This window comes from Salvelinus alpinus, chromosome 8 (assembly GCF_045679555.1).
Source record: "Salvelinus alpinus chromosome 8, SLU_Salpinus.1, whole genome shotgun sequence".
Lineage (NCBI taxonomy): Eukaryota > Metazoa > Chordata > Actinopteri > Salmoniformes > Salmonidae > Salvelinus > Salvelinus alpinus.
The window spans coordinates 31,468,628-31,493,781 of NC_092093.1; the positions used below are offsets into that span (position 1 = coordinate 31,468,628).

General features: G+C 42.6%; 1 protein-coding gene across 5 annotated transcripts; it reads left to right on the forward strand.

Moving 5' to 3' along the window:
- The first annotated feature begins 121 nt into the window (after nucleotides 1-121).
- LOC139582947 (ralBP1-associated Eps domain-containing protein 1-like) lies at nucleotides 122-25,113 on the forward strand. 5 transcript variants are annotated; one of them, XM_071413462.1, is made up of 19 exons: nucleotides 122-925; nucleotides 2,552-2,675; nucleotides 9,220-9,413; nucleotides 9,593-9,749; nucleotides 10,077-10,210; nucleotides 11,918-12,083; nucleotides 12,558-12,621; nucleotides 12,873-13,027; nucleotides 13,169-13,290; nucleotides 13,708-13,788; nucleotides 15,546-15,633; nucleotides 15,821-15,919; nucleotides 16,077-16,149; nucleotides 16,246-16,444; nucleotides 19,489-19,662; nucleotides 19,775-19,861; nucleotides 23,166-23,305; nucleotides 23,432-23,537; nucleotides 23,704-25,113. In XM_071413462.1, exons 1-19 carry the CDS (start codon nucleotides 773-775, stop codon nucleotides 23,770-23,772), a joined length of 2,385 nt encoding a protein of 794 aa, XP_071269563.1. In that variant the 5' UTR covers nucleotides 122-772; the 3' UTR covers nucleotides 23,773-25,113. The 5 variants fall into 5 exon arrangements, 4 of the variants coding, with proteins under 4 accessions (XP_071269563.1, XP_071269562.1, XP_071269564.1 ...); XM_071413461.1 differs by having other exon boundaries at nucleotides 435-925; nucleotides 9,587-9,749; XM_071413463.1 differs by having other exon boundaries at nucleotides 435-925; nucleotides 9,587-9,749; nucleotides 10,077-10,141.
- The last annotated feature ends 41 nt before the right edge of the window (nucleotides 25,114-25,154 follow it).

Genomic DNA, 25,154 nt, shown 5'->3' on the forward strand with positions numbered 1-25,154 from the left:
TACTTTCTGTGAAGTCCCTGTATCAATGTCTCCTGTAAGGCCAGGTTCTGGTTGTCTCCTCTCATACGCGAGGGAAACCACAGCAGTTTATAAAGGCAAAACCTTCCGCAATGAACCTCCCATGCCTGGTCAATCACAGCCATGGCATTCTACTGGCGATAGTGCATTAGATATTACAAATAAACAAATATTATACATTAACTATGGCATTTTTTGTGATCCGGGCGCCGCTCACTCGCAACGTCTGTACGATGACATCACGGGGCATAGGACTGGTGGCTCTGACTGATGGAGAAAAGAGCCAGAAGACTCTAAAACTTTACGTCTAACATCATTTTGAATTATTCAGACTTGATTGAAACATACGGAATAGAACCGGAAGAACTCAGTTACATTTACCTTTGAATACCGACACCCAGTCTCGGAAGTCGACTATTGCTGACTTGAGGCTGGTTTTCTACCTGGCTAGCCAGCTACGTTAGCTAGCTGCTAACATCTTGTAACGTTAGTAGCGAGGCCAGATAGTCTAACTTTATCCACTGATAAATAGCAAAGTAATTATCCGAAATAGTCAATTGTTCTAACCAGTCGGCACGTAATATTGCGAATGGGCTAGTTTCTGGGGACATCCAAGACCCCTTCTTGCCATAACCAGCATTTAGCTAAGCTATTTAGCAAAGCTAACCAGCAACTTCGCACTTTTTGGGTCCAGTTCAGGCAAGTAAGGATAACGAAACAGCTAGTTCGCTAAACGGGTACTTTTTATGCCATAATGGAAAGTTTAACATTAACTGATGGAGAGCAGAAGTATTACTCTGATTTGTTCGTTTATTGCGATACGGACAACACAAAGAAAGTGGCTTCCAATGGCAGAGTTCTTGACCTTTTCCGGGCGGCCCAGCTACCCAGCGAGGTTGTCCTGCAGGTGGGCTACCTAAATTAACTAGCCAGCTAAACGTATCAATCTGTCTAATGTGATAGAGGTGTGTTTGTCACGTATGTGGCGTTCATGTTGACAGTGGTTAACGTGACGAGACACACCTTATACTTGCCAGTTACCAAAGTGAAAAAGGTATTTCCTGCATCAAGCTAACTAGCAAAGCATGCTACCAAGAATATAGTTAAGTTGCTAGCATTACATGTTATACATAGCCACATGTTCTCTCAACACCACAGCTATTTATTTTCAATGTTTTTCTAGCTGTCTTTCTGCTTGATATTCTTGCAACTTGAATCATAAACTAGCTTAATTATCCCAACTTGTTTTTGTAGTTAACCAGTTTAAGTCGACAGCCCACTTCCTCTCGTGTATTTAATACTTTGTTGCTTGCTGGACTGGATACAAAATGTACAGTATAGACACTCTTATTTGTATCGCCTTGATACTATTCGAAGGTCATAGTGCTCATTTGACTGCTTAACATTAATCCAATCCAAGATGTGAAGCCAGTAGAATGTGCATTGTAGCAACGACTGTGTTACTTGAACATAGTCATGTTCAGCTATGTCTTTGTATATTCGTGCTGTTATCAATTTGTGGGCTGCCGCCAACATTTCTGTTACGGTTGAAGATTTGCTGGGCTGTCTTTCTTTCAAAGTGTCATTTATTGACCTGCTCAGTCTAATTCCTATACCACTTGTCCTGGTGTAGGCTATAGAATTCATGTGAAGGAAGGGGTGTGACTCAGACTTTTGTTTCAACAGTTACTGTGCTCTTTTGTGGGACATGATGTATGCTTTTATTTCCTCCCTAATGCAAAAACACAGGACTAAAGGTTTCTGTTTTGGTTGTTCATTATACTGAATAATAGGCCTGGTCCATGATCCATAAATCTGAGATGTGAAATGTTGCCTGGGTCTGTCTGTGGCCTATTTCCCATTGAAATGATGCAGACTCACTAGGCCTTGGCTGGTAGTTATATTTCTTACCAACGTTGGTCCAACCTTACAGCACCGCAATGGCAAAGTCTCAGGGAATAGGTCTTCAACTACATCTAATTCAGATACATCTAATTCAGATACATCCTTGTAGAAATGTCAGACCATTTTCTTTTATGACGACACAAGTCACATTGCTCAGTGAGCACACGAAGCAACATCTGTCTTCCTGTGTTAGTTAGGAAGCAATGTCCTTGGAACTTTCTCTGTGAGAGACTGCAACATTCCCTCCCATGATCAACTATGTGGCACATAACAGTAATGCGTGAACACAATAGTGAGTTTATATCACTCTACAGACCTACAGTATGTTGATAATAAGATGAACTGCCCCTCCCTACCTTCAGGCTATGCTCAAACCCTACACCCCAACCCGAGCACTCCGTTCTGCCACCTCTGGTCTCTTGGCCCTTACGAGACGGCAGCTCCTGCTCAACCCAGTCCAAGCGCTTTTCTGTCCTTGTATCCCAAGGATGGAACCAGCTTCCCCCTGAAGCTAGGACAGCAGAGTCCCTGCCCATCTTCTGAAAGCGCCTGAAACCCTACCTCTTCAAAGAGTATCTTAAATAATCCCCCTCCTCAAAAAGACTGAAATGTAAATTTGTTGTCTCAGATCACAGAGCTCTGTGGAGCCACTCGCCTGGGCCATTTTGGAAGGAGCCAGTTTTACATTGCACTGAAACTCATCGCTGTAGCCCAGTCCGGACTGCCTCTCCGAGTAGAGAGCCTCAATTCTGGTTAGTAAACATGTCTGGAATACTCCATCTATTAGGAATTAACCACTAATGTATGAGAGAGGGTATTAGCACCTGGGGGCACACCGGACAATGTTTACATCTTTTTATGTTTGCCTTTGGTGCGGTTTCATTTAAATTCAGTCGGCTATATTGAAGGGAGAGTAGCATAGTCATGTGTTTTTCACAATGGCACTCATTTGACTTCAAAACTGGATACAGTGCATTCGGAAAGTATTTAGACCCCTTGACTTTTCCCACATTTTGTTACGTTACAGCCGTATTCTAAAATAAATTCAATTGTGGTTTTCCCTCATCAATCTACACACAACCATAATGACAAAGCAAAAAACGTTTTTTTAATAATAAAAAAAAAAAACTGATTACATTTACTTATGTATTCATTTAGACGCTTTAGTCAGTACATTGTTGAAGCACCTTTGGCAGCGATTACAGCCACGGGTCTTCTTGGGTATGATGTTACAAGCTTGGCACACTTGTATTTGGGGAGTTTCTCCCATTCTTCTTTGCAGATCCTCTCAAGCTCTGTCAGGTTGGATGGGGAGTGTCGCTGCACATCTATTTAAAGGTCTCTCCAGAGATGTTGGATCGGGTTCAAGTCCAGGCTCTGGCTGGGCCAATCAAGGACATTAAGAGACTTGTCCCGAAGCCACTCCTGCGTTGTCTTGGCTGTGTGCTTAGAGTCGTTGTCCTGTTGGACGGTGAACCTTCTACCCAGTCTGAGGTCCTGAGCGCTCTGTAACAAGTTTTCATCAAGGACCTCTCTGTACTTTGCTCCGTTCATCTTTGCCTCGACCCTGACTAGTCTCCCAGTCCCTGCCGCTGAAAAACATCCCCACAGCATGATGCTGCCGCTACCATGCTTCACCGTAGGGATGGTGCCAGGTTTCCTCCAGACGTGAAGCTTGGAATTCAGGCCTAAGAGTTCAATCTTGGTTTCATCAGACCAGAGAATCTTGTTTCTCATGGTCTGAGAGTCCTTTAGGTGCCTTTTGGAAAACTCCTAGCGGGCTGTCATGCCTTTTACTGAGTGGCTTCCGTCTGGCCAGTCTACCATAAAGGACTGCTTGCTAGAGTCCTGCAGAGATGGTTGTCCTTCTGGAAGGTTCCCCCATCTCCACAGAGGAACTCTAGAGCGCTGTCAGAGTGACCATTGGGTTCTTGGTCACCTCCCTGACCAAGGCCCACTCTAGGAAGAGTTAATGGTTCCAAACTTTTTCCATTTAAGAATGATAGAGGCCACAGTGTTTTGGGGTATTTTCAATGCTGCAGAAATGTGTTGGTACCCTTCCCCAGATCTGTGCCTCGACACAATCCTGTCTTGGCGCTCTACGGATAATTCCTTTAAAACCTCTTGGCTTGCTCTTACATGCACTGTCAACTGTGGGACCTTTTTTATATAGACAGGTGTGTGCCTTTCCAAATCATGTCCAATCAATTGAATTTACTGCGGGTGGACTCCAATCAAGATGTATAAACTTCTCAAGGATTATCATTGGAAACAGGATGCACCTGAGCTCAATTTTGAGTCACAGAGCAAAGGGTCTGAATACTTATGTCAAGGTATTTCTGTTTTTGATACATTTCCCAAAATGTCTAAAAACCTGGAAAAGGGGAAGGGGTCTGAATACTTTCCAAATGCCCTGTGTGCTCCCTAGAGATGAGCTGTTTTTAAATGCATATACTGTCAACATAGAGGATACGTCACCCAAGTTTCATATCTGAGTCCATTAATAAGTAGCAGGATGCAGAGATATGGATGGATCAGAGATGGAGTGTGATTTTGCAGGAAATGAAGACCACTATAAAGTACCAGTCAAAAGTTTGGACACACCTACTCATTCAAGGGTGTTTTTTATTTTTACTATTTTCTACATTGTAGAATAATAGTGATAACACAAACTATTAAATATCACATATGGAATCATGTAGTAACCAAAAAAGTGTTAAACAAATCAAATATATACAGTGGGGAGAACAAGTATTTGATACACTGCCGATTTTGCAGGTTTTCCTACTTACAAAGCATGTAGAGGTCTGTAATTTTTATCATAGGTACACTTCAACTATGAGAGACGGAATCTAAAACAAAAATCCAGAAAATCACATTGTATGATTTTTAAATAATTAATTTGCATTTTATTGCATGACATAAGTATTTGATACATCAGAAAAGCAGAACTTAATATTTGGTACAGAAACCTTTGTTTGCAATTACAGAGATCATACGTTTCCTGTAGTTCTTGACTAGGTTTGCACACACTGCAGCAGGGATTTTGGCCCACTCCTCCCTACAGATCTTCTCCAGATCCTTCAGGTTTCGGGGCTGTCGCTGGGCAATACGGACTTTCAGCTCCCTCCAAAGATTTTCTATTGGGTTCAGGTCTGGAGACTGGCTAGGCCACTCCAGGACCTTGAGATGCTTCTTACGGAGCCACTCCTTAGTTGCCATGGCTGTGTGCTTCGTGTCGTTGTCATGCTGGAAGACCCAGCCACGACCCATCTTCAATGCTCTTACTGAGGGAAGGAGGTTGTTGGCCAAGATCTCGCGATACATGGCCCCATCCATCCTCCCCTCAATACGGTGCAGTCGTCCTGTCCCCTTTGCAGAAAAGCATCCCCAAAGAATGATGTTTCCACCTCCATGCTTCACGGTTGGGATGGTGTTCTTGGGGTTGTACTCATACTTCTTCTTCCTCCAAACATGGCGAGTGGAGTTAGACCAAAAAGCTCTATTTTTGTCTCATCAGACCACATGACCTTCTCCCATTCCTCCTCTGGATCATCCAGATGGTCATTGGCAAACTTCAGACAGGCCTGGACATGCACTGGCTTAAGCAGGGGGACCTTGCGTGCGCTGCAGGATTTTAATCCATGACGGCGTAGTGTGTTACTAATGGTTTTCTTTGAGACTGTGGTCCCAGCTCTCTTCAGGTCATTGACCAGGTCCTGCCGTGTAGTTCTGGGCTGATCCCTCACCTTCCTCATGATCATTGATGCCCCACGAGGTGAAATTTTGCATGGAGCCCCAGACCGAGGGTGATTGACCGTCATCTTGAACTTCTTCCATTTTCTAATAATTGTGCCAACAGTTGTTTCCTTCTCACCAAGCTGCTTGCCTATTGTCCTGTAGCCCATCCCAGCCTTGTGCAGGTCTACAATTTTATCCCTGATGTCCTTACACAGCTCTCTGGTCTTGGCCATTGTGGAGAGGTTGGAATCTGTTTGATTGAGTGTGTGGACAGGTGTCTTTTATACAGGTAACGAGATCAAACAGGTGCAGTTAATACAGGTAATGAGTGGAGAACAGGAGGGCTTCTTAAAGAAAAACTAACAGGTCTGTGAGAGCCGGAATTCTTACTGGTTGGTAGGTGATCAAATACTTATGTCATGCAATAAAATGCAAATTAATTATTTAAAAATCATACAATGTGATTTTCTGGATTTTTGTTTTAGATTCCGTCTCTCACAGTTGAAGTGTACCTATGATAAAAATTACAGACCTCTACATGCTTTGTAAGTAGGAAAACCTGCAAAATCGGCAGTGTATCAAATACTTGTTCTCCCCACTGTATATATATATATATATATATTTGAGATTCTTCAAAGTAGCCACACTTTGCCTTGATGACAGCTTTGCACACACTTGGCATTCTCTCAACCAGCTTCATGAGGTAGTCACCTGGAATGCTTTTCCAATGGTCTTGAAGGAGTTCCCACATATGCTGAGCACTTGTTGGCTGCTTTTCCTTCACTCTGCGGTCCAACTCATCCCAAACCATCTCAATTGGGTTGAGGTCGGGTGATTGTGGAGGCCAGGTCATCTGATGCAGCCCTCCATCACTCTCCATCTTGGTCAAATAGCCTATACACAGCCTAGAGGTGTTTTTGAGGTCATTGTCCTGTTGAAAAGCAAAATGATAGTCCTACTAAGCGCAAACCAGATGGGAAGGCGTATCGCTGCAGAATGCTGTGGTAGCCATGCTGGTTAAGTGTGCCTTGAATTCTAAATAAATCACAGGCAGTGTCACCAGCAAAGCACCATCACACCACCTCGCATGCTTCACGGTGGGAACCACACATGTGGAGATCATCCGTTCACCTACTCTGCGTCTCACAAAGACACGGCAGATTTCCACCGGTCTAATGTGCATTGCTCGTGTTTCTTGGCCTAAGCAAGTTTCTTCTTCTTATTGGTGTCCTTTTTAGTAGTGGTTTCTTTGCAGCATTTCAACCATGAAGGCCTGGTTGACGCAGTCTTCTCTGAACTGTTGATGTGTCTGTTACTCTGGGAAGCATTTGAGGGGAAGCTGAGGCTGGTAACTCTAATGAACTTATCCTCTGCAGCAGAGGTAACTCTGGGTCTTCTTTTCCTGTGGCGGTCCTCATGAGAGCCAGTTTCATCATTGCACTTGATGGGTTTTTGCGACTCCACGTGAAGAAACCTTTCAAAGTTCTTTACCTTTTTCATATTGACTTACCCTTACCTTCATGTCTAAAAGTAATGATGGACTGTCGTTTCTCTTTGCTTATTTGAGCTGTTTTTGCCAAAATATGAACTTGGTGCTATTTGGTAAAAGACCATCTTCTGTATACCAACCCTACCTTGTCACAACAACTGAAATTCCACAAATTAACTTTTAACAAGGCACACCTGTTAATTGAAATGCATTCCAGGTGACTACCTCCATGAAGCTGGTTGAGAGAATGCCAAGAGTGTGCAAAGCTGTCATCAAGGCAAAGGGTGGCTACTTTGAAGAATCTCAAATTTTAAATATATTTAGATTTATTTATCACTTTTCTTTGGCTACTACATGATTCCATATGTGTTATTTCATAGTTTTGATGTCTTCACTATTATTCTACAATGTAGAAAATAGTACAAATGAAGAAAAACCCTTGAATGAGTAGGTGTGTCTAGACGTTTGACTGGTACTGTATATACAAAAGCATGTGGACACCTCTTCAAATCAGTGGATTCGGCTGCTTCAGCCACACTCGTTGCTGACAGGTGTATAAAATTGAGCACACAGCCATACAATTTCCGTAGACAAACATTGGTTGTAGAATGGCCATACTGAAGTGCTCAGTGACTTTCAACGTGGCACCGTCATAGGATGCTACCTTTTCAACAAGTCTTTAATTTTATTTTTATTTTTTTACATTTCTGCCCTGCTAAACCTGCCCCGGTCAACTAAGTGTTATTGTGAAGTGGAAACGTCTAGGAGCAACAACGGCTCAGCCGCGAAGTGGCAGGCCACACAAGCTCTCAGAACGGGACCGCCAAGTGCTGAAGCGCGCAGTGCGTAAAAAATTGTCTGTCCTTGGTTGCAACACTCATTATCGAATTCCAAACTGCTTCTGAAAGCAACGTCCGCACAATAATTGTTCGTCGGGAGCTTCATGAAATGGGCTTCCTTGGCAGAGCAGCCGCACACCAGCCTAAGATCGCAATGTGCTATGCCAAACGCCAGCTGGAGTGATGTAAAGCTTGCCACCTTTGGACTCTGGAGCAGTGGAAACTGGAGTGTTGAATCACGCTTTACCATCTTGCAGTACGACGGACGGATCTGGGTTTGGCGGATTCCGGGAGAAAGCTACCTGCCCCAATGCATAATGCCAATTGGGAAGTTTGATGGAGGAGGAATAATGGTCTGGGGCTGTATTCATGGTTTGGGCTAGGCCCCTTAATTCCAGTGAAGGGGAAATCTTAAAGCTACAGCATACAATGACATTCTAGACAATTCTGTGCTTCCAACTTTGTGGCAACAGTTTGGGGAAGGCCCTTTCCTGTTTCAGCGTGACTGTGCCCCTGTGCAGAAGTTGAGGTCCATACATAAATGGGTTGTCGAGATCAGTGTGGAAGAACTTGACTGCCTGCACAAAGCTCTGACCTCAACCCCATCGAAAACCTTTGGAATGAATTGGACCGCTGACTGCGAATCCAGGCCTAATCGCTCAACATCGCTAATAATCTTGTGGATGATGGAAGCAAGTCCCTGCAGCAATGTTTCAACATCTAGTGGAAAGCCTTCCCAGAAGAGTGGAGGCTCTTATAGTAGCAAATGGGGGACCAACTCCATATTAATGACCATGAGTTTTGAATGAGATGTTTGATGAGCAGGTGTCCACATACTTTTAGTAATGTAGTGTACAAGCGAAGAATAGAGAACAAATTCAACAGGAAATTGCACAGGAAATTGCACAGTCTAAACAGGAAGCTGGGCCAGAGATATTGGAGGGAAAGACTCAAAGTACCTCTTGAAAACCTGAACATTAGGCTTTGTAAAGCACCTTTTGATACATCACTTGAGTAAATTGGGTAACACTTAACTAGATGTGGTTAATAATGCAGCTGCAAACAAATGTTGTGGTTATCATTTTCAACACTTTTGTAGGCCATATTGTAATAGGCCATACTAGACGACAACAACTGACTAGTCAAATCCTGCTAGTTGAAACAACTAACTAGCTAGCTAGAAGGGATTTGAGGCAGTGCTGTAATCTAACAGTTTCTCATCTACAGTCAAGGACTTGCCTTTGCCTCGCTTTGTTGTGGCCAAGAATGAACAGGAGGCCAGACACACAGCCATGTACCCAGACTCTGAGAACCAGGGGTCTTACCAGGGCGTAATCCCACGACCCCCAGGCCGAGGGCAGGTCAAGAAGTTGTCTGCCCATGAGGTCATCCAGCCCTGCGTGCCCACAGTAGAACCACAGGTCATTGCCCCTCTGAGCGTTTCTCTTATTAAGAGATCTCTAGTGGAGAAATATATTTGATAAACTATTTGAATTTGAATCTAGTTTCTTGACAGATTGATCTGTCAGAATTACAATTCAAACTTTGATAGACATTTAGGTTTTAATCTGATGTTATTTGCCACTCTTTGAAGCTGCAGCCTGACACCACGTCCCCTGTGGTGTCTCCTCACCAGTCCCCTCCCACCTCGCCCCACTGGAGAAAGCACAAACGTCAGGCCAGCGGGGGGAACGTAGAGAGACAACCTGTGGTTGTGGCAGGTGCTGTCTGGACACCTTTCAGAGAAGCACAAGCAGGTACACACTCCACACAACAACCTGTATCCTCTGTGAATGTTAGTCTGACAAGGTTTACAGTTTCATTTGTAGATGTGTATTAACATCTGTACACAGTTGTCATGCATCGTTTTGGCTTTCGCCAGTCATACAACTATTACATAGCTTGCTAGGTAAGTGAGGTTCAGCCAATAAACAGAACATGATTATTGATAATAGGAATATTGATGTCATAAGTGTCTCTAGTCCACTCACTCAATGCTTGAGTATGCTCACTGCATCAGCTAGAAGGAGCTCTGTGTAATCTAATTGCCTTGTTCTGAGGCTGTGTAACTACTCTCTCTACAGGACCTGTGGTGTCAGGTGATGGGATGTGGTCTGCCAACTCTCCTCCCCCTGTTCAGGAAAGCTGGGTCAGTTTGAAAGATGCTCATCCCCCTTCCTCCAGCACACTCCCAGCAATACATTGCTCACCGGTCCAGGTAGTGCAGCAAATGCTTCCATGGACCTGTCATATTTCTTGTAATGGCTTAAAGGCATAGAGATGGAGATGGCCTATTTCACTAGATGCACTATTTCATTGGCTAATGTTTCCCCCTCATAAAACTACATACGGTGCATTCGGAAAGTATTCAGACCCTTTGACATTTTCTACATTTTGTTACGTTACAGCCTTATTCTAAAATGTATTAAATTGTGTTTTTCCCCCTAAATCTACACACATTACCCCATAATGACAAAACGAAAACAGGTTTTTAGACTATCACATTTACATAAGTATTCAGACCCTTTACTCTGTATTTTGTTGAAGCACCTTTGGCAGCTATTACAGCCGCATCTTCTTAGGTATGACGCTAAAAGCTTGCCACACCTGTATTTGGGGAGTTTCCCCATTCTTTGCAGATCCTCTCGAGCTCTGTCAGGTTGGATGGGGAGCATCGCTGCACAGCTATTTTCAAGTCTCTCCAGAGATGTTCGATCAGGTTCAAGTCCAGGCTCTGGCTGGGCCACAAAGACATTCAGAGACTTGTCCCGAAGCCATTCCTGCGTTGACTTGGCTGTGTGCTTAGGGTTGTTGTCCTGTTGGAAGGTGAACCTTCTCCCCAGTCTGAGGTCCTGAGCGCTCTGTAGCAAGTTTTCATCAAGGACCTCTTTGTACTTTGCTCCGTTCATCTCTCCCTCCACCCTGACTAGTCTCACAGAGACTGCTGCTGAAAAACATCCCCACATCATGATGCTGCCACCACCATGCTTCACCGTAGGGATGGTGACAGGTTTCCTCCTGACGAGACCCTAGGCATTCAAGCCAAAGAGTTCAATCTTGGTTTCATCAGACCAGAGACTCTTGTTTCTCATGATCTGAGAGTCCTTTAGGTGCCTTTTGGAAAACTCCAAGAGGGCTGTCGTGCGTTTTACTGAGTGGCTTCCGTCTGCACACTACGATAAAGGCCTGATTGGTGGAGTGATGCAGAGATGGTTGTCCTTCTGGGAGGTTCTCCCATCTCCACAGAGGAACTCTGGAGCTCTTTCAGAGTGACCATCGGGTTCTTGGTCGCCTCCCCAACCAAGGCCCTTCTCCACCGATTGCTCAGTATGGCTGAGCGGCCTGCTCCAGGAAGAGTCATGGTGGTTCTGAACTTCTTCCATTTAAGAATGATGAAGGCCACTCTGTTCTTGGACCTTCAGTGCTGCAGAAATGTTTTGGTAACCTTCCCCAGATCTGTAGCTCAACACAATCTTGTCTCGGAGCTCGACAATTCCTTCAACCTAATGGCTTGGTTTTTACTCTGACATGCACTGTCAACTGTGGGACCTTATATAGACAGGTGTGTGCCTTTCCAAATCATGTCCAATCAATAGAATTTACCACAGGTACAAACATCTCAATGATGATCAATGCAAACAGGATGCACCTGAGCTCAATTTCGTGTCTCATATCAAAGGGTCTGAATACTTTTTATTTTTAATACATTTAAAAAAAAATGTGTATACCTGTTTTCGCTTTGTCATTATGGGTTTTGTGTGTAGATTGATAAAATATTTAATCCTTTTTAGAATAAAGCTGTAACGTAACAAAATGTTGAAAGTCAAGGGGTCTGAATACTTTCTGAATGCACTGTAGCTACTGCTACTGCGATAAGTCAGGAACTGTTCTTTTCTCTCTAAATGTTTCACATGACTGGCTTTAGGAAAACTCTTCTATACGAACGGTTGCATCTGCGACAACAACCAATGAAACCCAAAGACAGTCCAGTGGTGGTTATGACGACCCCTGGAAAATCACAGACGAGCAGAGACAGTATTACATAAATCAGTTCAAGACCATCCAACCAGACCTCAACGGTTTCATTCCTGGTGAGTAGTGAGCTTTGTGTGAAACCACCTTTTACACATTCACCTTCAATCTGCAGTTGCTTCATCCATTTTTGGACTAATAAATTAATGTTATTCAAGAATCAAAGGGTATATACATTTAGAAATGCCTAATGAGCTTAGTTTAACTGTCATACTCCATCAGAACCCAAAATATGTTTGTTTTACACCAATGGTTGTAAACATTGTAAATGTTAACAAACATTTTATAGCCTCTCAACATGTTAAAAACTATCTTTAATATATTGGCTGGTCAGTCCTTGTATCCATAGCTCTGCCCATTCAATTTTAGTGGTTACATTTCTCCAGGCCTATCCCTTAGCTTTTTACCAAAACAGAGGCAGGGAACCACTTTGTTTCAATTAAGGATTGGCCCTTTAAAGGTTACAGGGACGGGCTGTTATGCTACAGTGATTGATCCAGCACAAACAGTTTTTCCCTTCGTCTATATTTCAGGTTCTGCCGCAAAAGAATTTTTCACAAAATCAAAGCTACCTATTCTTGAACTGTCCCACATTTGGTAAGTGATTAGAAAGAGGGCTATTGGCTTTAGTTGAGATGCTCCCCATATGTAATGATGGAATTATATTATGAACCACCTGCTTTATTCTTAATCCAGGAAGTAATACCAAAGAATGGAATACATAACTCTTCAGTTAATGAATTTGGATACATCTTGTCCAGTGATTGAATTCACAAGGGATTCGAGCAGTTTAAAATTCACGAGTGTGTTTAGTCTTTTTCGCTGACTCACATTTTTTTGCATTACAGGGAGCTGTCAGATTTCGATAAAGACGGGGCGTTGACACTGGATGAGTTCTGTGCTGCATTTCATCTGGTTGTTGCTAGGAAAAACAGCTATGATCTTCCCGAAAAGCTGCCAGAGAGTCTTATGCCAAAGCTTATTGACTTGGATGACTCAGCAGGTAAAAGCTGGTGCTCTCCTGCTATATAATCAGAATCTGTCCAAACCCGGCCTTGGAACCGTCTGCTGCAGACAGTTGATTTATGAAACACAGAGAGAAATGGAACCATCATCCTGATGATATAAATGTTCCATGTTCCAGAGGTTCCAGACCAGGCCCCTGACGTGGGCTACTCGGGATCCCCCGTGGAGGTGACACCCAACAAGTCCCCCTCCATGCCCTCACTCAACCAGACCTGGCCTGATCTCAACCAGGGCAATGAGGTTGGACACCGAACCACCACATGTTGTCACTGTAAAATAGGACATCGTTGAACTTTTGCCATTCCAGCATTTTGCAAATTACTTCTCAATTAAGTGATCGATAAGGATCTTTCCATTGCTCGGTTTTAGTAGCTGTCCTCTTGCAGTAATTTCCTAATTCAGTATCTTTCTTATCCATTTTTGAGAAACACAGATTAGTACTTACAGAAAGCTACAATTGTTGATATTCTGTCCGTTTGCTCCATTTCTATTATTAGTTATCATGGTTCCAGTCAATATCCATCCCTTCGTCACTATAATGAATGGATAGGGGATAGTAAATGCAGTTCCTCACCCCTCCTGTGTGAGAGCCGTGGGGTTTGTAACTGGGTGGGGAATCATCCTGTGTGCTGATGTGTTTCTGCTCTGTCTCTTTAGCAGTGGGAGACTTTTAGTGAACGCTCCTCCAGCTCACAAACTCTGACCCAATTTGATTCTAACATTGCACCAGCTGATCCTGTAAGTCCATCACTTAGTATGCCTGTTTCAGTATAAATGATGAAATTAACCCAAGGGCTAATTGAGATCTCGCTCTGAGTGCATGTACTTAGTGCTACTGAATCCACCGCAATAGCAGTGCCCATGTGATTTTTGCTTGTTTAGCTTTTTTTTGTCCCATACTATGATTAAGAATATGACATTGTGGGCCCTACAAGGTCCTGGGATATTTTAAGTGTTAGCAAAATTGAATGTCTTTCTTAATTTTTTTTACTCTTTTCTACATTGTAGAATAATAGTGAAGACATTGAAACTATGAAATAACACATGGAATCATGTAGTAACCAAAAAAGTGGTAAACAAATCAAAGTAACCACCCTTTGCCTTGATGACAGCTTTGCACACGCTTGGCATTCTCTCAAACAGCATTAGGAGGTAGTCACCTGGAATGCATTTCAATTAACAGGTTTGCCTTGTTAAAAGTAATTTGTGGAATTTCTTTCCTTCTTAATGCGTTTGAGCCAATCAATTGTGTTGTGACAAAGTAGGGGTGGTAAACAGAAGATAGCCCTATTTGGTAAAGACCAAGTCCATATTATGGCAAGAACAGCTCAAATAAGCAAAGAGAAATGACAGTCCATTACTTTAAGACATGAAGGTCAGTCAATCCATAACATTTCAAGAACTTTAAACGTTTTTAAGTGCAGTCGCAAAAACCATCAAGCGCTATGATGAAACTGGCTCTCATTAGGACTGCCACAGGAAAGGAAGACCCAGAGTTACCTCTGCTGCAGAGGATACGTTCGTTAGAGTTAACTGCACCTTAGATTGCAGCCCAAATAAATTCTTCAGAGTTCAAGTAAGACACATCTCAACATCAACTGTTCAGATGATGAATCAGGCCTTCATGGTCGAATTGCTGCAAAGAAACCACTACTAAAGGACACCAATAAGAAGAGACTTGCTTGGGGCAAGAAACACAAGCAATGCACATTAGACTGGTGGAAATCTGCCATGTCTTTTTGAGACTCAGAGTAGGTGAACAGATGATCTCTGCGTGTGTGGTTCCAACCATGAAGCATGGAGGAGGATGTGTGATGGTGTGGGGGTGCTTTGCTGGTGACATTGTCCATGATTTATTTAGAATTCAAGGCACACTTAACCAGCATGGCTACCACAGCATTCTGCAGTGATACGCCGTCCCATCTGGTTTGCGCTTAGTGGGACTATCATTTGTTTTTCAAAAGGACAATGACCCAACAAACCTCCAGGTTGTGTAAGGGCTATTTGACTAAGATGGAGAGTGATGGAGTGCTGCATCAGATGACCTGGCCTCCACAATCACCCGACCTCAACCCAACTGAGATGGTTTGGGATGAGTTGGACCGCAGCGTGACGGAAAAGCAGCCAACAAGTGCTCAGCATTTGTGGGAACTTCAAGACTGTTGGAAAAGCATTCCAAGTGAAGCTGGTTGAGAGAATGCCAAGAGTGTGCAAAGCTGTCATCAAGGCAAAGGGTGGCTACTTTGAAGAATCTCAAATGTTCAATATATTTTGACTTGTTTAACACATTTTGAAATGAAAGAAAAACCCTTGAATGAGTAGGGGTACAAACTTTTGACTGGTACTGTAGATCTTCAGTTTTCTCAAGCTGCATAATTGCCATGAATGGAAGCCTTTTCTAGCCTTTTGCAAACTGTTCTGACACTAGGAAGGATTTCAATCCTAATGGCAGTATATGGACTTATGGTCAAACTAAGACACCTTTGTTTTTACAGGATACAGCCATTGTCCACCCTGTCCCCATCCGCATGACCCCAAGCAAGATCCATATGCAAGAGATGGAGCTGAAGAGAACCGGAAGTGGTAAGATACATTCCCCATATGATGAGAGCACGTAAACATATCAGAAGACCGAGCTCTGTCTTCTAAAGCAGTGGAGACTGGAGAGACTAGCAACTCTCAAGAATTTTACTGAGAAGTAGTGAAGGGATGCGCTGTACCTCTTTCTAAATACTGTTAAGGGAATTGACCGTCTTTCTCATTCTTGAAGACCACACACACCCTACGAGTCCCCTGATGGCTAACCCACCTGACCTCTCTGAAGAAACCAAGCTTGCCACCTCTATGAAGTTTGTAACTGTTAACTCTGGTAAGTGTCTCAAGGGATGTGCCATTATCATAAAGAACTTAGGACAGTTGCAATTTTTAGGTAGGCCATATTTCCTACAATAGATCTGTGACCATAATTATATTGCATTTCCTTGAGGCATGGTTAAAGATACAATACTCATATTTCTCTCCTAAAGGGGATGGTTATAGCAGTTCAGATTCCTATACTTCAGATCAAGACCCAATTACAAGTGTTGTAACAAGACAAAGGTAAGTTGGTCTCAATATCTAGAGATATTCGATGTCAAACACGTGCTTTGTTTATTGAATAGTTTTTGAATGGTAAGCTCACTATCTGTGTTGTAGGTCTCATTCTGGGACGTCTCCTGAAGGACTGAAGGTGGTGGCTGCCCCCCCACCGCCACCCCCCAGACCACACGCCTCCCACTCCCGCTCCTCCTCTCTAGACATGAACAGAAGCTTTGCGGCTGTCCCCACCGGGCCACAGTTGGCTGGAGTTGTGGCCTACCCTCCAGCCGTGCCTCCTAGACCACTACCCACACAGGTAGAACTATCAGCACAGACCTGAAGACTTATCAAAATGTAGCTGCCTCTGTGTAGTCTTTAATAGGAAATGTACATATTTAAATGCTGAAATCTCCTTTGTTCTATTCACTCTACACAGACTATTATTACTACTACTACTACTACTACTAAGGGAGTAGTAATAAGGGTTACATGGAGAAATCCGAACCTCTCTGAAATTAAAATGGATAGCCTTCCCTTGGAGAAAAAGTGATATACACACCCAAAATAATGATTAAAACAAAGTGGATAGCAGAGAACACGTCTACTGTTTACCCTCACTTCTTGGACAGACCATAGCCTTAGATATGCAGTTTTAGAAACTGTTCTTTCTTCTGGAAGCATTACATGGCAACGCAGGATTTATTTATTTTTTGGCACAGGGCTGCAGGTCAAAAGGTTGTGAGTTCAGAGACTACTGTGGACAGATCTCTTTTTTTATAGTAAAATCTATCATATTTGCAGGTCAGAGAGAAATTGCCTTTTAGAAACATTTCATGCAATTCTACGTAATTTTACATATTAGCGGAATCTTTTTTAATACTACATAAATTATTGAAATTACAGGCTAAGAATGGACAGATGTGTGTTCATCTTGTCACAATTCTCAATGCCAAATCAGTGTGTTTTGTTTGCAACAAAACTGTTCATGTTTTCAAATAATCATTAGGAATCTGAGCATGGTACTTTCAAAAGTTAAGCCTACCTTTCCACCCGAAACAGAGTAGCCCTACCGATGCAGAAAAATGTAAGCTTTAACTACTGTCTACTCTTCTTCTGTGGCTTAACCCAACGAGAGAAGGGTATTTTACCGCTTGTTTCTATCATAAAACTTCACGGACCAAAGCACTGTTATAGTTGACTTTATATAATGGGATCTGTCATTCCCCCCCCTCTAAATCTTAAGATAACAATGTGTAGGCCTGTGCTTTTTGCCATTTTCTTTAATAAAAGGTAGGCCTATGGCAAATCTATGGATATAGCAGCCTAACTTTGCCTAATAGCCTAATTTTGTCTGTCAAACAGGTAGGCCTACCTCTTTCTTAAATTGGAAGAAATAGGCTCCAACACAAAGTCCTCTTGTTGTTACTAAAGTCGAATTAAAACTTTATATTAATGATGCCTACTGTCCATTGGTTGTGCTGCTGCTTCAAGTTTCAGCACCACATTGTTACTCGAATCAATAACTGAATAATACATCATGGGCAAGAAGAAAAAAAACTGAACGGTACATAGGTTATAGGCTAGTCCGCGCACAAGATATTGCATTTTTGGACTAGGCCTAATCAGAAATAATTTTTGGAAGAAGCCTTTGACTCACCTCCTGAACTGCTGCCACTGTAGGCCTGCACAGCATTGGTGAGACAGCACACAAAAAAGGTTTTGATCAGCAAGAGCAGAGCAGCCCGGGGCACAGGGTTGGAATATCCATTGCAGTGTGTAATGCAGCCTAGTTGTATTTATACCGTCCCAGCAGCTATCTTTGTAATATAACTTTGATCTGTGCTTCTCCGACCATGCACTTCGTAGCCTATAAGCTATGGATAATTTGATTGAGACTACACTAAATAGCCTGTAGGCGCACTTGATATTGCATGCCAGGCGGAGAATCAGCGATGAGGGGCGGCATCAGACGCATATATATATATATATATACATACATACACACCATACCAGTCGAAAGTTTGGACAGATGTACTCATTCAAGGGGTTTTCTTTATTTTTACTATTTTCTACATTGTAGAATAGTGTTGAAGACCTCAAAACTATGAAATAACAAATATGGAATCATTTAGTAATGAGAAAAGTGTTAAACAAAATATATTTTATTCTTCAAAGTAGCCACAGTTTGCCTTGACAGCTTTGTACACTCTTGGCATTCTCTCAACCAGCTTCACGAGGAATGCTTTTCCAACAGTCTTGAAGGAGTTCCCACATATGCTGAGTACTTGTTGGCTGCTTTTCCGTCACACTGCGGTCCAACTCATCCCAAACCATCTCAATTGGGTTGAGGTCGGGTGATTGTGGAGGCCTGGTTAACTGATGCAGCACTCATCACTCTCCTCCTTGGCCAAATAACACTTACACAGCCTGGAGGTGTGTTTTGGGTCATTGTCTTGTTGAAAAACAAATGATAGCCCCACTAAGCGCAAACCAGATGGGATGGTGAATTGCTGCAGAATGCTGTGGTAGCCATGCTGGTTAAGTATGCCTTGAATTCTAAATAAATCCTGGACATTGTCACCAGCAAATCACCATCACACCACCACCTCCATCCTTCACGGTGGGAACCACACATGCGGTGATCATCCGTTAATGAACCTACTCTGTGTCTCACAAAGATATGGTGGTTGGAACCAAAAATCTCAAATTTGGACATCAGACCAAAGGACACATTTCTACCGGTCTAATGTCCATTGCTCGTGTTTCTTGGCCCAAGCAAGTTTCTTCTTATTATTGGTGTCCTTTTAGTAGTGGTTTCTTTGCAGCAATTCAACCATGAATGCCTGATTCACACAGTCTCCTCTGAACAGTTGATGGTAACTCTGGGTCTTCCTTTCCTGTGTCAGTCCTCATGAGAGACAGTTTCATCATAGTGCTTGATGTTTTTTGCGACTGCGCTTGAAATGTTCAAAGTTCTTGATTTTCCGTATTGACTGACCTTCATGTCAAAGTAATGATGGATTGTCGTTTCTCTTTGCTTATTTGAGCTATTCTTGCCATAATATGGACTTGTTTTTTTACCAAATAGGGCTGTCTTCTGTATACCACCTTGTCACAACACAACTGATTGGCTCAAACACACTAAGAAGGAAAGAAATTCCACAAATTAACTTAAAAAAATACTAAACACTCCCCTTGACTGAAATTGAAAAACCATGACCCTCCCCCATTTTTCTCCAGGCACCTATTCAGTAAATTTCAATCCACCTCTAAGTCATTGACTAAGTAATCTCCAATTCAAGGTTGTGTTCCATTTTTTCAGTATGCAGTGTTAAGTCTGAACCCTGTGTCTGTATCCAGACCTCGGGTCCCCATAGTGGGCATCGCTCAGATGAGGGCCTGGCAGCTCATTCCAGTACCTCGCCCCAGCAGATCCCGGAGCAGCCCAACTTTGCTGACTTCAGTCAGTTCCAGGCATTTGCTGCCTCAGATCAGCCCAGCGATGACGGGGAGAAGCACCCAGAGAGTCTGCCGGTAAGTCAAACACAATAAAATGCAGAACCACCTTGCAGTTGTTGAACCTAACCCGGTTATGTCATCTGTACTCCTGTTATAATAAGACAGACTGTTCGTTCTCCGTTCACAGGTAGAGAAGTCTTCAGAAGGTGCTGGGCCTTTGAGAACTGTGAAGAGTGACAACCAGGAAGAGCGAGCTGCAGCTACTGTGAACTCTGTAAGTAATTGACTTATTTAGACCATGATGCACCTCAATCAATCACCCCAACTACCTCGTACCTCAGTACACTGACTCGGTACCTGTACAGTGGCTTGTGAAAATATTCACCCCCCTTGGCATTTTTCCTATTTTGTTGCCTTGCAACCTGGAATTAAAATAGATTTTTTGGGGGAGGGTATGTATCATTTGATTTACACAACATGCCTACCACTTTGAAGATTTAAAATATTTAAATATTTAAATAAGACAAAAACAGAACTTGAGCGTGCATAACTATTCACACCCCCCCCCCCAAAAGTCAATACTTTGTAGAGCCACCTTTTGCAGCAATTACAGCTGCAAGTCTCTTGGGGTATGTCTCTGTAAGCTTGGCACATCTAGCCACTGGGATGTTTGCCCATTCTTCAAGGAAAAACTGCTCCAGCTCCTTCAAGTTGGATGGGTTCCGCTGGTGTACAGCAATCTTTAAGTCATACCACAGATTCTCAATTGAATTGTGGTCTGGGCTTTGACGAGATCATTCTAAGACATTTAAATGTTTCCCTTTAAACCACTCGAGTGTTGCTTTAGCAGTATGCTTAGGGTCATTGTCCTGCTGGAAGGTGAACCTCCGTCCCAGTCTCAAATCTCTAAGATTAAAACAGGTTTCCCTCAAGAATTTCCCTGTATTTAGCGCCATCCTTCAATTCTGACCAGTTTCCCAGTCTCTGCTGATGAAAAACATCCCCACAGCATGATGCTGCCACAACCATGCTTCACTGTGGGGATGATGTTCTCGGGGTGATGAGAGGTGTTGGGTTTGCTCCAGACAGCGGTTTCCTTGATGGTCAAAAAGCTCAATTTCATGTCATCTGACCAGAGTACCTTTTTTCCATATGTTTGGGGAGTCTCGCACATGAATTTTGGCGAACACCAAACATGTTTGCTTCGTTAAGTTAAGCAATGTCTTTTTTCTGGCCACTCTTACGTAAAGCACAGCTCTGTGGAGTGTTTGACTTAAAGTGGTCCTATGGACAGATACTCCATTCTCTGCTATGGAGCTTTGCAGCTTCTTCAGGGTTATCTTTGGTCTCTTTCTTGCCTCTGATTAATGCCCTCCTTGCCTGGTCCGTGAGCTTTGGTGGGCGGCCCTCTCTTGGCAGTTTTGTTGTGGTGCCATATTCTTTCAATTTTTTTTAATGGATTTAATGGTGCTCCGTGGGATGTTCAATGTTTTGGATATTTTTTATAACCCAACCCTGATCTGTTGGGTTATAAGAGCTCCATGGTCTTCATAGTGCCACTTGCTTGGTGGTGCCCCTTGCTTGGTGGTGTTGCAGACTCTGGGGCCTTTCTGAACGGCTAAATATTTATATATACTGAGATCATGTGACACTTAGATTGCACACAGGTGGACTTTATTTAACTATTTATTTGACTTCTGAAGGTAATTGGTTGCACCAGATCTTATTTAGGGGCTTCATAGCAAAGGGGGTGAATACATACAGTTGAAGTCGGAAGTTTACATACACCTTAGCGAAATACATTTAAACTCAGTTTTTCACAATTCCTGACATTTAATCCTAGTAAAAAGTCCCTGTCTTAGGCCAGTTAGGATCACCACTTTTTATTTTAATAATGTGAAATGTCAGAATAATAGTAGAATGATTTATTTCAGCTTTTATTTCTTTCATCACATTCCCAGTGGGTCATTAGTTTGCATACAGTCAATTAGTATTTGGTAGCATTGCTTTTAAATTGTTTAACTTGGGTCAAATGTTTCGTGTAGCCTTCCACAATAAGTTGGGTGAATTTTGGCCCATTCCTCCTGACAGAGCTGGTGTAACTGAGTCAGGTTTGTAGGCCTCCTTGCTCACACACGCTTTTTCAGTTCTGCCCACAAATCTTCTATGGGATTGAGGTCAAGGCTTTGTGATGGCCACTTCAATACCTTGACTTTGTTGTCCTTAAGCCATTTGCCACAACTTTGGAAGTATGCTTGGGGTCATTGTCTATTTGGAAGACCCATTTGTGACCAAGCTTTAACTTCCTGACTGATGTCTTGAGATGTTGCTTCAATATATCCAGATCATTTTCATTCCTCATGAAGCCATCTATTTTGTGAAGTGCACCAGTCCCTCCTGCAGCAAAGCACCCCCACAACATGATGCTGCCACCCCCGTGCTTCACGGTTGGGATGGTGTTCTTCGGCTTGCAAGCCTCCCCCTATAGGACTCGTTTTACTGTGGATATACTTTTGTACCTGTTTCCTCCAGCATCTTCACAAAGTCCTTTGCTGCTGTTCTGGGATTGATTTGCACTTTTCGCACCAAATGACATTCATCTCTAGGAGACAGAACAATAGTACAATAGTCTCCTTCCTGAGCCGTATGACGGCTGCGTGGTCCCATGGTGTTAATAATTGCGTACTATTGTTTGTACAGATGAACGTGGTACCTTCAGGCATTTGGAAATTGCTCTCAAAGATGAACCAGACTTGCGGAGGTCTACAATTTTTTTTTCTGAGGTCTTGGCTGATTTTCTTTTGATTTTCCCATGATGTCAGGCAAAGAGTCACTGATTTTGAAGGTAGGCCTTGAAATACACCTCCAATTGACTCAAATGATGTCAATTAGCCTATCAGAAGCTTCTAAAGCCATGACATCATTTTCTGGAATTTCCCAAGCTGTTAAAGGCACAGTCAACTTAGTGTATGTAAACTTCTGACCCACTGCAATTGTGATACAGTGAAATAATCTGTCTGTAAACAATTGTTGGAAGAATGTATTGTGTCACGCACAAAGTAGATGTCCAAACCGACTTGACAAACTGTTGTTTAACAATACATTTGTGTAGTGGTTGAAAAACACATTTTAATGACTCCAATCTAAGTGTATGTAAACTTCTGACTTCAACTGTATACATGCACCACTTTCCTGTTTTTCTTTTCGCTTTTTTTTTTCACTTCACCAATTTGGACTAGTTTGTATGTCCATTACATGAAATCCAAATAAAAATCCATTTAAATTACAGGTTGTAATGAAACAAAATAGGGAAAATGCCAAGGGGGGAGTACTTTTGCTATGCACTTGTTATTTTGTTACTGTTTTAATTTGTATCTATTTGTTCATTTTCTTTTTAACTGTATTGTTGGAAAAGGGCTTGTAAGTAAGCATTTCATGTTAAAATCTGCACTTGTATTTGCCATGTTAGACAAATAACATTTTGATTTGATGACTACTGGGGGCCTCAATGTCCTCCTTTCCTGCAAATGGTTAATTTCAGATGATTTATACGGTGTTTTGTTTTTTTTCCCTGTCAGGCCAAAGGGTCCATCATGGCCCCCCCACCTAAGCCTGTCCGCCGGAGACTGAAGTCTGAGGATGAACTCCAGGAAGAGGCCCTCCCCCTGAAGTCTAACGTCATAGCCACTGTTCTAGCTGCACAGCCATCCATTCCCAGGTAGGAACAGGGGCTCCATATGAATCTGAATAGTGACTGGTCTTTCATTGATGATTTATATATCTTAGATCACTTAATTGGCATTGAAATTAAGAAATGTAAGTTTTGAATAAAAAAAAATTGCAGGTCAGTTGGGAAGGATAAAAAAGCAATTCAAGCCTCTATCAGAAGAAACAAGGAGACCAACACAGTCTTGGCCAGGCTCAACAGTGAATTACAGCAACAGCTAAAGGTAGGGGAGTGTTTAAACACAGTACATACATACTAACCAATCTGTTAGTGAACTGAATCTGAGGCTTGATTTTGAACATTTTGGCATAAAAAAAATCTAAGTCTTTAAAAAGGTTGAACTTCAATCCTAATTTTAGGTTGTTTATCTTGCTGTTTTTCATTCATAGGACTTGCTAGAAGAGAGGATATCTTTGGAGGTTCAACTGGAACAGCTTAGACCATTTTCCCATTTGTAACCTGTTTGTGTGAGGAGGACAAGTCCATGAGAGCAGATAGGAGAGATGCACATGTTGTTCTCCCGATGTCCACTCCCTCTGTGTTCTGCTGTCTCTACTGTGGGAAACGGACTCTGTCACCGACTGACTGACTGCAACAACACACCCTGAGTCGCCCTCATCAGACAGAGTACAGTCTTACCAGAGCTGCTGGGATGGGAATGTTACAAATATTGGCACTTTTATTTATCAAAGAAATAAAGATTATTGTAGACGTCAATCCCTTATAACAGGACAGGCCCTCGAGGCCAGCCAGGCAGGCATAGAACTGGAACTTGAGTCATGGGGTACTGAAGGCCAAGTTCCCTCCCCATTCTTCCCCATGATGACAAGTGCCCAGTTCACTGAATGAGAGGAGCACACTGTGGTCTGTCTGTACTGTGTGTGGGCCTGGCCGCCCGGGCCCTGTCAAGGACAGATAATCATACCAGCGAGGGCATTGGGTGAGGAGAGGGGAGGAGTCTGGGAGATGATGCTCTATCCTGGAGCACCTTGGACTGATCATGTGACAGGAATTTATTAATGTTCCAGTTTATTACTGTGGATGTATGTGGGCAGGCAACGGTTACAAACTGCACAATGCAACAAGTGTTTGTGTTCTTTTAGTTTTTTTCACTAGTCTTCTGCGATTTGATCCTTAACACAGTGAGCATTACCTTGTGAAGTGATTGACCTCCAGATGACGGAACACCTTTAGGTTTTCGCTCCTGGCTCTGTAGTTGCTCATGCTGACGCTGCCTGTGAGAGAGGTCCTTGTGTGATATGATAACCAACTATGGAAGTGAGACCTGACTGAAAAGACTGCACCCCCCTGTTTTTCTTTTTGTTTGACACCATTTTTATTTTTACCTGCATGTTGTTCATGTTCTTATCTAGTATGAAGACTGCGCTTAAAAATAAACCACTTGATTTCTACCTGTATATCTTACCTAGTATGACATTGTGGTGGTACCTAAACATTGTATAACTGTCTTTGTTTTTTTTCTTAACCTGTCCTCAAATGCCTTACTCCTGGCGTTCAGGTTTCCACTTTAATCTATTCTCCATGTATTGAACCTAGGTGAGCCTTCTTTTCCCTGCTGTTCAGGTTGATGTACTGTAAAAGGGTTATGTTGTATATTGTATATGATACACACCTTTTGATCTCATATGTACATTTGCATTAATTGCTGACTAACAGCAAATATTCTATTTAATTGCTTATTATGGCTGTGGGATGATGTTTAACTGCATGGATGTATCTCTGCAGAATGAACTAGCAGCTGTGTGATTTTTACACAAAATAAAATAACAATATTTTAACCACCTTTTTCCAGTTCAAATGTTATTGTTGATGCGACTCA

Bases quoted from the DNA above. Each gene is read 5' to 3' on its own strand.
- LOC139582947 (XM_071413461.1), top strand. From the start codon at position 773: ATGGAAAGTTTAACATTAACTGATGGAGAGCAGAAGTATTACTCTGAT. The intron at 12,622-12,872 runs GTAAGTGATTAG...TTTGCATTACAG, and splicing joins CTTGAACTGTCCCACATTTG to GGAGCTGTCAGATTTCGATA. The intron at 23,306-23,431 runs GTAGGAACAGGG...AAAAAATTGCAG, and splicing joins GCACAGCCATCCATTCCCAG to GTCAGTTGGGAAGGATAAAA.